This window comes from Onychomys torridus, chromosome 1 (genome assembly GCF_903995425.1).
Source record: "Onychomys torridus chromosome 1, mOncTor1.1, whole genome shotgun sequence".
NCBI classification, from domain to species: domain Eukaryota; kingdom Metazoa; phylum Chordata; class Mammalia; order Rodentia; family Cricetidae; genus Onychomys; species Onychomys torridus.
The window spans coordinates 76,423,734-76,437,260 of record NC_050443.1 but is presented as its reverse complement, the minus strand read 5'-3'; the positions used below and the strand labels follow the sequence as shown (position 1 = coordinate 76,437,260).

The 13,527-nt window shown below is 54.6% G+C and overlaps 1 protein-coding gene across 2 annotated transcripts; it reads left to right on the top strand.

Moving 5' to 3' along the window:
- The first annotated feature begins 60 nt into the window (after positions 1 to 60).
- Positions 61 to 13,021, top strand: Usp35 (ubiquitin specific peptidase 35). 2 transcript variants are annotated; one of them, XM_036208602.1, is made up of 7 exons: positions 61 to 366; positions 5,333 to 5,506; positions 6,491 to 7,270; positions 8,409 to 8,541; positions 10,101 to 10,230; positions 10,634 to 10,735; positions 12,038 to 13,021. In XM_036208602.1, exons 3-7 carry the CDS (start codon positions 6,598 to 6,600, stop codon positions 12,215 to 12,217), a joined length of 1,218 nt encoding a protein of 405 aa, XP_036064495.1. In that variant the 5' UTR covers positions 61 to 366; positions 5,333 to 5,506; positions 6,491 to 6,597; the 3' UTR covers positions 12,218 to 13,021. The 2 variants fall into 2 exon arrangements, with proteins under 2 accessions (XP_036064495.1, XP_036064484.1); XM_036208591.1 differs by lacking the exon at positions 5,333 to 5,506.
- Positions 13,022 to 13,527: the final 506 nt, after the last annotated feature.

The following is a 13,527-nucleotide window of genomic DNA, read 5'->3' as shown; positions in this document are numbered from 1 at the left end:
AGTCAACGCAGAAAGCCAGCCCGCTACTGGCCCGCCCCACCCGCACTCGGGCCAGCTGGCCTTAAAGGGGACGCGGCCGGACTGGCAGCTCGCGGGGTAGCCCCCGCTCTGGCTCCGCCCAGTTTCCCGCACCCCGCCCCTCCCCCCGCTCCGTCCCGCAGCCCAGCGACCGCGCAGCAGAGTTTCACTGCCCAGGTCCATCTAGGGTTATGCGGAGCGGGGTGGGTGGAGTTGGACATCACTGTGGCAGCAGCATCCCTCAGGTCTGGGACCCCTCGGTCGGGGAGCGCAGGACCCGCCCTGACCTAGCCTGGCCCAGCCTAGACAAACCTGGCCCAAGCGCCCCGCCCAGGAGTGGGTTCTGAGGTAAGGCCCGCTGAAGTCCATGAGGTAAGGGGGCCCTGGGTGTGAGTGCTGATGGCAGGGGTTGGGGGGACAGAGAGTGTTTCACGGACCCCATACTTACCTACAGGGTTCTGAGAACACGAGATTGGGAGGTGGGAGGTCTAGGTTCTTCTGGGCCTTGCTGTGTGACCTTGGGCTAGTACTGCCCCTCTCTGAGCCTTATCCATCTTCATCAACTGAATAGAGTGGAGGTGGTCCAGCTCCTGCCCCACTCAGTACTGAGAGCACACATACCTAGTATCACGAAGCCTGGCAGTCTTTTTGTGGAGAAACCCCAGATCCCATCTGGACTGGGCAGGGGTGCGGAGGCATAAGGAAGGATCCATAACCGAGGATCCAGAGGCTGTCTGGTGGTCTTAGCTTCCCGGAATCTGGGACCCTTGACAACCCTTGCAGATTGGAGAACCGAAGCTTAAGCTCGACTCTTCCCTCCCAGAAAGTCTGGGTTGGGAGTGGGGGCTGGGTCAACAGAGGTTAGTGAGGGGTAGTTCTGTAGGTAGGGGTGAGCGTGGCCAATCCCAGAGGCGGAACAATGGTCCCATCATCTTCCCTTCCTCTCATTCCCCTTCAGTATTCCGGCACAGCAAAACCCTCGATCAGGACCCAGCCCGGGGGCCAGACAAGGTCTCCTGGAGGGAAGGGTGCCATCCCGAGCTGCCTTAGTCAGACACTAAGTTAAAAAGCGGACATTCTGCAGCTCAGAGACCCCAGGGACAAACGGTGCCCCCAGGAAGCCCTGGCACCCATGGGGGTCAAGGTGTGGGGGTGAATGTGAGGGACTGAGAGAAGATGAATACCCCCCAACCCCTAGCACAGGGCAGGGACCTACAGACCCTCTCTCCCCCTTTTGAGGAGATCTGGGAACAGCTGACCCAGGGCTAACCAGGAACAGGGATTTTATTCTGCTTTTCTGCCTTGCTTGTGTGGATCATTTCTGGAGTGGTAAGGAGGCCTCTGTGGGGTGTCTCACAGATGTTCAAGGGTTGTGGATATTAGAGACCAGGCCCAGGCAGAGGAGGGGCAGGGGTGGTACTCAAGGTTAAACCTGTCTCTGGAATCTTTTTCTGGTCACATCCTGGAGTTTACCTGGCTTTGCTGGCACAGGTCTCTCTCATCAATAGCTAGGCACACCTTCATACCCACCTCTGTGCTTGGGCACACTCCCATCCTGCGCCCTGCGTACGGAACAGGATTGGATCTACTTCCGACGGCATCAGACCCTAGCCAGGTGGGTGAGAGAGTGCTGGAGCCAGTTAGACTGCAGAGGATGAAGGAGCCAAGAAGGCTGTGGAGCCAGGGCTCAGAGCCTCGCTCTGTGGAGGGACAAGGAGCGGCCTGCAAGCTGGGCATTGCAGGATGAGTCAGAACTAGCCAGGAGAGAAGAGGTAAACCCTTTCCCACAGAGAGGACACCAGGGAAAAAACAAAACACAAATCCTTCTCCAATTCCCGTCCAATGACCCCTATCAGTGTCATGTCATGTCATGAAGACAGCCCCGGTGCCAGGCTTTCGAGTGCGGGCTTTGTCGGAGGGGGCTAGTGGCCTTGAGGTTCTGAGTAGCCAGGCAAGAGGGAACTTTCCAGAAAGGAAGTTAATACGAGGGCATTGCTGAGGGAGTTGAGGCCAAAGGGAGGCTGAGGAGGTGTTGAAGGCTGAGCTGACCACTAGAGGTCTCAGTCTCTTTCTCCCTCTCCACAGACCCCCAGGTGATAATGGAGAAGAGCCAGGTTCCCCCAAGCAGAAGCAGGGAACTGTCAGCACTCATCTGGAATGCCAAGGGTATTCACGAGGGACAGATGAAGGCTCAGGGCCCTCTGGGAGGGGTGTTGCTTCAGAAAGTGCCTGGACGCCCAGGTTGACAGGCTGGCAGTGTGAGGGCACAAGCCCAGGGCTTGAGCAAGGGCAAGAAGTAAGTGGCCAGTCATCTTCCATTTGGGTCTCAGAGGCTGAGAGGTGAAGGAGTCGATTGTCTGTAACCAAGGCCATCATGGTGGCTGTGTCCGGCTACATTAAAAACCTGGACTGCTGTCCTCCAGGACTTGTGCCTTTCGTGGAGGATGGATCAAATGAGGGATTGAGGTTTAGAAAACGATACTGTCCTAGTCCAGGCAGGAGATAAAGAGGAGCTGATGCTGGGGGAGAGTGGAAACAGTTGAATTGAGGGAATTCCTAGAGGCAGCTGGCAGGGAGTGCTCACCTCCTTCCCCTCATAGTATGTGTGTGCTCCCTCCATGACAGAGGGCCAAGAGACTCATGTCTGCCCAAGCCACCATCTTTTTTATTATTATTATTATTATTATTATTATTATTATTATTATTATTATTAGCACTGGCCCAGCCCTAGGAGTGGCAGATGCAGAACAGTTCCCATTTTCCAGTGGGAAAGCCGAGGTGCTAGAAGGAGCTTGCCCCAGGTGAGCCTGTGGTTCTGAGCGGAAGCCTTGGACCCGTCTCTGGATGCAGGCTCTGGTAAGGGAGGAGGGCTGCTGTACTTGGTGTGGAGCAGCCCGCTGGACTCAGAGCCTGTGTGGACCAGCCGTCCCTTCTGGGTAACCCAGCCTCCTCCTCCGAGAGAGGTGGCCCACAGCTTCTTCCGGGAGGGAAGAATGACAGTTGATTCTCCAGTGTCGTGGAAATGTGTGCCCCCTACCCCCCACTCCTGCCCTCCTTCTCTGGCCTGTGATTGGAGTTAGGTGAAGTCAAAACCTCTGAAGCTCTTGTGCGTGAATGCATCCAAGATATCACCAAGTGGGTTTACTGGTAACCATGGTGACAGCTGACCCGACTGCTTGCGTAGGCGTTGGCGCAGGTAGCAAGCCTTGTGCTTTGTGGAGAGGCCCAAGACTGAGGAAGGCTGGCTTTGGTGACAGGAACTTTGGGTGGTCCTGATGGGCGGGGCTTCCAGCTGCCAAGTGCAGCCCACCCGACGTAGTGTCAGGTAAACCGGCAGGGAACTGCGGGTCTTTGATCGTCTGGTTTCTGTGGTTTAATCTAATGCCATCTATCCCCATTTTTAAAACGAGAAAAGCAGCCCATATATATATATATGCCTTACTCAAGGTCACACAGTGCAGGTCTCCATTTCTACTTTAATATTTTAAATGTTTTCTAGAACCTTCTCTGGCTCCAGAATTCCATTTGTGCCTGCCCTATGCCCTTGCCCTCTGTACATGATGCCAAAATCTCATTGATTAAGGTTTCTTCTTAGCAGTGTGCATGCTGGGCTTTCTTGGCAGCCTGGGTTAAAAAGCATGACCCACCCACTTCGTCTACATGGCGGAGGAGGTTGATGACAGCAACTGCCTTGTCCTAGCTCCTGCCTAAGAAAGAGGGTTCAGGGTGACATGGTGGTGGGGGTGCCATTCTATTTCTTGTTAATTCTTTGTGTGGTACTGGGGATCCAACTCGTGGCACCCCAACCTCAAGGCTAGTCTTTAAAGGCCTGCGGGTCTCCCTTTGTACTGCCTGTTGCTCTCTGTACACATCTGCTTCCTTCACTAGGCTTGAGCCTCCTTAAGGACCCCAGACTTTGCTTCCTAGGCAGTGGGAAGTGATGTCTCTTGAGAGTTTCCTCACATCCAGCACCATGCTAAGGGCGTCTTGTTCCTTTCCATAGCCCCTTCAAACCAGTGGGAGGTTCTAAGGGCAGAGTAATGAGACTCAGGTTCACCTGGGCTGCAAAGTAAAACCCCATCTAAAAACAAAACCAACCAACCAAACAAACAAACAAAAACTCCAAGAAGCCAGGCATGGTAATTCATGCCTATAATTTGAGCACTTGAAAGGTGAAAGCAGGAAGATCGGGAGTTCAAGACCATCCATAGCTATTTAGTGAGTTTTAGGCCAACCTGAGTCCCATGAGACTCTGTATCAAAACAAAAATATCAAGCAACTTTAATTTACATTTCAAACAACAGCAAAGTATGAAAGGCAGAAGCAAGTGGCAGAACGGAAAAGCCAGCTAAGCAGTATAGCTCAGGCTAATGTTAGAGTGCTTCGTAGGGTGCATGAGGCCCTGGGTTCAATCCCAGACAAATAAGCTCCACAGTAAGATGCTAAGTGCACTTGTGCTAAAGGCTTATTGACTCTGAGGCAGCCAGGCTAGCATTTGGGGGCCACTGAACTGGGCTGTGGTGTACCCTCCAACCACTGAACTCCAAAAATTCGAACTTGGTGTGGGAGATGCCAGGCACTGAGAAGTAAGCTTGGTCCCTGTACCAAGGAGCTCACACCCTGAGACAGACTTAAATAAGGGGGCCCCTGGAAAAAGACATGCAGTAATGGTAGGGTGCAGTTCAGAGGTAGGACACAGAAGTGTGCATCTCCATAGAGCCTGGTGTGTAGCTCGTTCCAGAACAGCTCAGGTTCTGAATCAGGCTTCTGGCCCATTGTCCAGGAAATGTTCGACTGTCTTCACCCAGCTGCAACGTGAAGCTTCAGTAATTTTCGGGGAGTAAATGAAGCATCTACTATATGCTGGGTTTCTCCTAGAGTAGGATTATGCAGAGGAAGGGCCCTGCCTTCTCTTAGGTGAGAACTAGAGAAGAAGTGAGCCTGAGACTCTAGAGTTAGAATTGGGTCAGTGTGGAGGAGTCCAGAGAACAGCCCCGGGCGGTAAGGACCTACTCACCCAACACACGCCTACTGTGTGCTAGCCACTTGCCAGGTGCTGGGGAGGCTGATAATCAAAACTTGACTTCAGGAACCATTTTTAATGTGGTGGGGAGGCTGATACCAGCCAAGAGCTGTAGAGGAGCTGGGCAGGATGTTCTGAGTGTTTAGCTAAGAGGTCTGAAGCAGGTAGGAAGGTCAGGTGAGGCTTTCCTGGAATGCCAGCCAAGTGTCTTACTTTTCTGTTGCTTCGATAAAGCATCATGACCAAGGCAACTTACAAAACGAAGTGTTTAATTCGGACTTATGGTTTCAGAGTGTTCGAGTCCATGGTGGGTGAGCAAAGGCATCACATCTTGCTCAGCAAGCAGGAGGCAGAGAATGCTATCTTTTGAAACCTGCCAGTGATGCACTACCCACAACGAGACCCGAGACCCGCACCTCCTACTTCTTCCTAAACAGTTCTTTCTATGGGGAATCACATTCCACTGTGAGCCTGGGGGGTGGGGGTGGGGGTAGGGGTGGGGGGGAGGGGGGGAGGGGGGGAGGGGGGTGGGGTGAATGCATGCGACAGAGGGAACCCTGGTGGACAGAGCAGGGGCTGAGGCTGGAGTGAAGGGCTGTGGAGCCAGGCTGGGTGGGAGGGTCAGTGAAGGGCATCGGGATGACCCTAGCATCAAGTGTTGGTAGCTGTGAGAAGGGACCAGGCTTAATCCTAATGTCTTCCAGTTGCTGTGGAAAAATACAGCCTAAGGGAGAAAGGATTTCTGGTGGCTCCCCTCGGAGGTATTCCGCATCAGGGTGGGGGTGGTCATGGGGCAGAACTTGAAGCAGCTGGTCACTGCACACCCAGGACAATGAGAGCAACGAGGACCGGTACTCAGGTCACTTTCTCCTCCTTATACAGTTGAGGATCCCAACCCAGAGACTAGTGGGTGGGTCTTCCATCTCAAACCAATCGAGATAATCCCCCACATTTGACCAGAGGCAGAAATCCCTCACTGGTGTGCCCCGAAGCTTGTCTCGCAGGTGATTCTAGGTCTTACCAAATTGATAACACCATCCCCCACAAAGGATGCTATTCCAGACCGGGTGTGGGCTCACCTCGGACTGGTATTGTAGGCTTTTAGGAAAAGAAGTTTGTAGTGGCAAGGACTTAGAGACAGGATGAATCAGGCAAATGGCACAGCGCTCTCCAAGAGGAGAACTTTGCAAACTTGTAGGTGATCTGAGAAAAGGGTCTTGGGCGGGGCCCAGTCCCCTCCCCTCCCCCAGCCCTCCCGGTCCCAAGTGGCTTACTCAAGACTACTTACGGCTGCTCCCAGAGCCCACACTCACCTATTTCAAGAGTGTCTGTAGTCACCAGAGAGGCGGAGAGAAGGCGTCCAGCAGCCAGAGCTGGGACTCCCAGGGGCTGGGCAGGTGCCATTCCGTTCTACTTCTTTGTGATAAAGATATTCGTGTTCCATTTTAGAGGCAAGCAAACCGAGGCCCTTCTGCAGCGTGAGCACCCAGGGATCTGGACCGGGTGTGTGTCAGTGCGCTGCCCTGCTCCCTGCCCCCCAGCAGCGTGTGGCCGTCATGGACAAGATCCTGGAGGCCGTGGTGACTTCGTCCTACCCTGCGAGCGTGAAGCAAGGGCTGGTGCGGCGCGTGCTGGAGGCCGCGCGGCAGCCCCTGGAGCGGGAGCAGTGCCTGGCGCTGCTGGCCCTGGGCGCGCGCCTCTACGTGGGTGGCGCGGAGGAGCTGCCGCGCCGCGTGGGCTGCCAGCTGCTGCACGTGGCGGGGCGCCACCACCCCGACGTCTTCGCCGAGTTCTTCAGCGCGCGCCGCGTGCTGCGCCTGCTGCAGGGCGGTGCGGGGCCCCCGGGGGCGCGCGCGCTGGCCTGCGTGCAGCTGGGGCTGCAGCTGCTGCCAGACGGGCCCGCGGCCGACGAGGTGTTCGCGCTGCTGCGGCGCGAGGTGCTGCGCACCGTGTGCGAGCGTCCCGGGCCCGCCACCTGCGCGCAGGTCGCCCGGTTGCTGGCGCGCCACCCGCGCTGCGTACCCGACGGCGCGCACCGCCTGCTCTTCTGCCAGCAGCTGGTGCGCTGCCTGGGCCGCTTCCGCTGCCCTGCCGAGGGCGAGGAGGGCGCCGTGGAGTTTCTGGAGCAGGCCCAGCAGGTTAGCGGGCTCCTAGCTCAGCTCTGGCGTGCCCAGCCCGCTGCCATCCTGCCCTGCCTCAAGGAGCTGTTCGCCGTCATCTCCTGCACAGGTGCGTGTGCAGCCCGGGCTGGGGCGGGAACTCGGGCTGGCCCTGATGCGGGTTGTTCATACGGCGGATTGAGATGCTCTTTTTTAAAGTGAGCAAACCTACCTTGGGCATTTGCTGTAGGTGTCCTGCAATGATGGAGCTGGAAATGCCGGGAACACATTACGTGGGGCGGAGGATGGGATCAGTTTGGCAGGGCAGAATGGTGGGTCCTGGGCTTTGTCAGGAAGGCTCCTCTGGAGCCATTAGCATCTGGTAGCAGGGGAGCTTGCAGGTGATACCTAAACTCAGAATGTATCTTTAAAAAATTATTTTTATTTCATGTGCATGAGTGTTCTACCTGAGTGTATGTTTGTGCGCTGCCGTGTGTGTCTGGGGCCAGCTGAGGTCAGAATAGGGTATCGATCCCTGGAACTGGAGTTAAAGGACAGTTGTGAGCCACCATATGGATGCTGGGAACCGAACCCCGTCCTCTGCGAGAACAGCAGGAGTTCTTAACCACTGAGCCATTTCTCCTGCCCCTGAACTCTGGAATCTTGATGTCCAGTCGCCAGCCAGAAGTGGATCTTAGATTCTAGTGTGGATGACTGAGCTGAGGTCTGTGATTTCCTTGATCGCAGGGCTGTGCAGGGGGAAGGAGGGAAGAGCCAAGGCCAGCCTGTGTATGGGAGCCTGTCTCCTATACAATTGCACAAGAGTTTGGCATTAAATGTGCCTTCTTACATGTCCACCTTTGTGTAGCTGCACCTGGAATGCCCTTTCCTCCCAAGGCTAGCTCCAGCATTAACTCTTCTGAAGGACTTTTCTCTCTCCTTTTTCTTTCTTTCTTTCTTTCTTTTGTTTTTTCTCTGTGTAGCTTTGCTCCTTTCCTGAAACTCACTCTGTAGCCCAGGCTGGCCTTGAACTCACAGAGATCCGCCTGTGCTGAAGAGCTTTTCTTTACGTGCACATTTGGGGCTTACTGCTTCCTCTTGGTGTCAGCATATGCCAGCGAAGGGTTTTTGAATGAATGTGTTACAATGGAATCAGAGACTTTGATGCTGTAGGGGGAGGGGAGGTGGCCCCATGTGTTATTTGCAGAGGCTCAGCCTAAGGGGTGGTAGCATGAGGGTGTGGAGAGCTCAGTCTATCCCTGTTCCAGAGGAGGAGCCACCGTCCAGCGCCTTGGCCAGTGTGGTCCAGCACCTCCCACTGGAGCTCATGGATGGGGTGGTCCGGAACCTCAGCAATGATGACAGCGTCACAGACCCCCAGATGCTGACTGCCATTAGCAGGTGGGTGCTGAGGGTAGTGGGTGGGGGGTGGGCTTTCCCCTCACTTTTCTCTGAAGCTCTTGACTCTGGGTGGGGACCCAGACTATCCCTGGTCAGAGGCCAGGCTCTCATCTGTAAGTTTTACAGTACATCTCTGCTTGGCCTTGAGTTGGATGTAAAGGACACGATGAAAGGACACAATCCGGTACCAGAGATAACACCAGACTAGGTACTAGTGGGTGGCTCTGAACCCTTGGCCTCAGTTTCCCTCTCTATGAAAAGTAGATATGCATGGTAGTATGAGAAGGTAAAAATAGGGGCAGAGGAGATGGCTCTGTGGCTAAGAATACTTACCTCTGAGGACCTGAGTTCAAATACCGACCACCTGGCATGGCCATGCATACACATAACTTCAGTGATGACTTTAGTGTTGAGGAGGCAGAGATGGGCAAACCCTTGGGAGACCCTTAAGATGAGTGATAACAGAGAACATCTGCTGTCCATTAGGTTCTATTCTGTGGGTGTGTGAGAGCGCGCGTGCGCGCGCAAACACACACACACACACACACACACACACACACACACACACACACACGAAGACACACAGGGACACACACGGTGAAAGTAGTCTCTGGTGTGCTTTGAGTCTGGAAAAGCCCAGAAGCAGAGTTTGGGTGCATTTCCACTCACTGAATCTGTGTACACCCCTCATTTGAATGTTGTCATCCTGTGGACTAGCTTGACCTGCCTTGTGACCACTGACTGGGCTGCCTGCATTCCTCTCTTCAGGCCTGTGCAGACCCCTTACCTGGCACACCTCCCTCTGCTGTTCTTCCTGTACCCATGCACAGAGCACCCTCTCCACAGGGCTTTCCTGGATCCCTGGTCTTTAGTGGGTGAGGGTATAGGCAGGAGGGGGTGGGGTGGGGCATGGGTAAGGGTGTAGGCAGGAGGGGCAAGTCTCCTGATAGCCATATGATAGTTTCCTCAGCTCTAAAGTGGTTCTCATTGGGCCCATCAGAGAATATCTTGGGGAGTAGGTAAAAGTGAGCCGCCATGTGAGGTGTAGCACAGCACCATGGGAACTTTCATAAGTGGCCCAGTTTTTGAGTGGTGCTGTTTTCCTGAGCACTCACCACATACCCACCCCATGCTCAGTCCACACAGACCTGGTGTTGGTCGACGCTGCAGGGTTTAGCTACCTGCCCTCTTAATGTGACAGTTCACGGGAGGGGGGTTGTCTCCATTTGCAGATGCAGTCAGGCTCAGAGCAGGGGCTTGATGGGGCCAGAGTTCTCAGCTCCAGGGTGGAGCTCTTTGCCAGGATAGCCTGAAGTCCCTTCTCCCCTGTAGTAGGTGCACTGGGTCAAAGGGCCTGCCTTCCCGCTGGAGGACTGTGAGCCACTTCTGCTGGGTGTGTCTCTAGGCTCAGATGCATTGGAAGGAGTGTCCTGTTAGTCCCGAAGACCCAAGTGCCCCGTGCAGGTGTGAGTCAGGACTTCATGGTCAGCCCCTGGGCTGCCCTTGTTCTGGCTTCTGGGCTTCCCTTGTCCCTGTGTCACGGTCATTCCCCTCACCAGGATGATCGACTGGGTGTCCTGGCCCCTGGGGAAGAACATTGACAAGTGGATCATTGCCCTTCTCAAGGGCCTGGCTGCTGTTAAGAAGTTCAGCATCTTGATAGAGGTTTCGCTCGCCAAAATTGAGAAGGTTGGTGGCCCTGTCGGAACCCGGGCTTGTGGCCTTTCCCACTGGTCTCTTCTGGGAGCTGTGCAGGTGTGGGATGCAGGGTCCTGGGGTCCCAACCAAGCTCACTGTGTGACGGGGCTAATTCACTGCTCCTCTCTGGGCCTCAGATTCCAGCTCCATTACTCTGACTGCTTCTTCCAGGGCAGGTGTCTGCCCACCCACCCATCACTCACTAACCCTGGCTGCCCGTTCTACCATGTGCTGCTCCATCCAGCTCTGAGGCCTGTCTCTGTTCTTGCTCCATCGTCAGCCTGCTGCTTCCACTGTTCTGTGTCTCTGCTTCCCTTTCAGGGTCCACAGTGGCCACACTGGGCTTTGGGGAGTGGCTCAGGTCTGGGGACCCCTGACATGAACTCTTTTTCAGGTCTTCTCTAAGCTCCTGTACCCCATCGTTCGGGGAGCTGCCCTGTCTGTCCTCAAGTATATGCTCCTGACTTTCCAGCACTCCCACGAAGCCTTCCACCTGGTAAGGCCCCGATGCTCCTCTCTGACCTGCCTGAGACCTAACACGGTTTTCTGTGGGGAGTCAGGGAGTTGGGGCTTTTGAAGCAAAACTCTCAATCTTACTTAGCACAGGAGGCTTAAGCCCTGTTGTAGAGATGGGAGATGGAAGCCAGAGGATGTGTGATTCCCACAAGCACACTGCAGAATGACAGAGCCTGGCTCTGGGACAGCTACAGCTCTTCCGAGTCAGGGGTCAGGAATGGTGCTACCGATGCTCACTCATCTGGTGTCCAGACAGGCCTTCCTTCTTGAGATAAAGACACTGGGGAGAGGGTTAGCAAGTCACAGGTCCCCATAGGAGGCGGACAGGGAGGTCTGACTCCCAAGCACCTGTCCCTCCTTCACTTCGTTACCCACCAGCGCTATTGGCCTGGCCTCTAGCTCGGGCTCCTTTTCCTGTCCTCAAGGCTCTCTTCAGGGAGGGGCCCCTTCTCTGAGACCCTCATGCTGGCACAGCAGTAACCTTGTACTTTCCAGCTTGTTGAAATGAAAAAAGATCAGAGCCAGGGATGGGGACAAGTGTCACTGTGGTGACCTTAATCTGGAATGGGGTAAACCCCCAAGGATGGGAAGGAATGAGGTGATGAGTGTCTCGAGCCTGCCATATATAAACATGTGACCAGTGTCCTGTGCTCCTGTGGCCCAGCTCTCCATTAGGACATTGGGATGTAATACCCTAAGGGGTTTGATTGAAACCCCCTAACGCTGGGGAACTGAATAGGCTTTGGACTGAGAAGGACCTGATTCAGACACTACCTTCTGTAACCCACCATGAAATCCTGACAGGTTACACAGCTTGTCTGGGCCAGCGGGCGAAGCTCCGCGGTGGTGCTCTTGCCTGGCCCACACTGGGCCCTGGGGACTGTCTCCAGCACCATCAGCCCCTCCGCCCCAGCCATGTAACACAAACAAGGTGCTCATGCTGCTCAGCTCACCCAGATGGCTGACCCGGCCTGAGCATCTGCTGCTGGCAGAGAGGCCTGTGGCTCTTAGGGAAGGCTGGTTGGGTGAGGCTGAACAGCTGGCTACCTCACATCTGTGAGGAAGGAATTATTTATCTTGCTTTGCAGATAAAGAGTCTGAGGCAGGGAGTCTTAGACCATAGGCCTTATAAGGAAAATTACTTCCCGTGGAACTCAGCCCTACCTAGCGGAGGAGGACACTGGTCGCATGAGTGTACCTTCAATCTGCAGAAGCTCCTCTTTTCAGCCCAAGCCTCAGCTGGGTGGCCTGGCACCGAGCTAACCCTCCTTCTCTCTTGTAGCTTCTTCCTCACCTTCCTCCCATGGTGGCCTCTCTGGTCAAGGAGGACTCGAACTCTGGGACCAGCTGCCTGGAGCAGCTGGCAGAGCTGGTGCACTGCATGGTGTTTAGGTTCCCAGGCTTCCCAGACCTGTATGAGCCTGTCATGGAAGCCATTAAGGTGAGTGGACAGCCTCTTTGACAGATGAGCCTGTTTGGGCCTTCTTTGAGGCTATTATACCTTGGCTGGGTAGCATCTCCATCATCTGAACCCCTGCTGTTTCCTGTCAGCTCTCTGGGGCCATTGTGTGCCTCAAGAGCATGGAGGTCTCCACTGCTCCTACTGGGTCTTTCCTCATGTGTGCTCTGGGCCTCTGTGTGGGCTGGGGCCTCTGGTAACCCCTTCCCCCATCTGAGCCATAGCTCCTGCTTTATCTTATTTGAATTTTCTTGGTTTTTGGTTAGCAGACAAGATAATGGGTCACAGCACCCACTTACCACTGAATGCGGTCTTCAGGGTCTTGAAGACTGCTTTCAGTGAGCCTTCCCTGGGCTGTCAGTGTCCACCTCCCTGCAGGGCTCCCCAGGGCTCAGCAGGGCCTCTTGGTGGCTCCTGCAGCACCAGCGCTCTCCCAGGTTGTCACTGTGTGTCCTGAGCACTCCAGAACGGGTGATACCCGGTAACAGGACTAGGCTGGTGTCCTGCCCTCAGCCAAGCTGAGGTTGGGGTCTGGGGACCCAGGCACAAAGCAAACCAAGATGTCTTCCTGGAGGGGCTTTTGAAGCCCATTGGGGCAGTAGATCTGCTTACAGGAAGTCCACTCTAAGGACCACTGATACAGGGAGATGGTCCAAGTGGAGGTGAAGGCCTCTTTCAGAGCCTCTGATGTGATGCTCACTCCCACAGCACAGCAGACCTGATGCCTAGGACATTTCTCTACAAAACATCTGGGCATGTGTGTTGAGACAGAGAGACATCTTTTACAAAGATGTGTGTGTGTGTGTGTGTGTGTGTGTCTATGTCTGTCTGTCTGTGTATATATATGAAGAGGCCAGAAGAGGGCATCAGATCCCCTGGAGCTGGAATGGCAGGTGGTTTCACAACTGTTTTCAGCCCTTGCAAGAGCAGCCGGTGCTTTTAACTGGTGAGTCATCTCTCCAGCCGGTAGCAGACATCCTTTAAAGCACAGAGCTGATCTTGTAAAAGAGTGAGGGGAAATCTCCAGGGAGCCCCAGAGGAAGAGAAAACTGAGTTCCCAAATGGTGAGGGGGCCCAGGATGATGTCTTGAGGGCAGGGTAGGAAGCTCAGTTATATGGCCAACTTCAAACACAGAGAGACTTGAACTGGTGTTGGCAAGCCATGATTAATCCCCACCATGGAGTGATACTGTGAAGCCCCTTGAAAGCCAACAAAAAGGCTTCAGTGTTGATAAAAAGAATGGTATAGAAAAAAAAAAATATACATGTGGTCCAAAGCAGAAATTGGGAAAATTTTTCTGGCTCGATGTAGA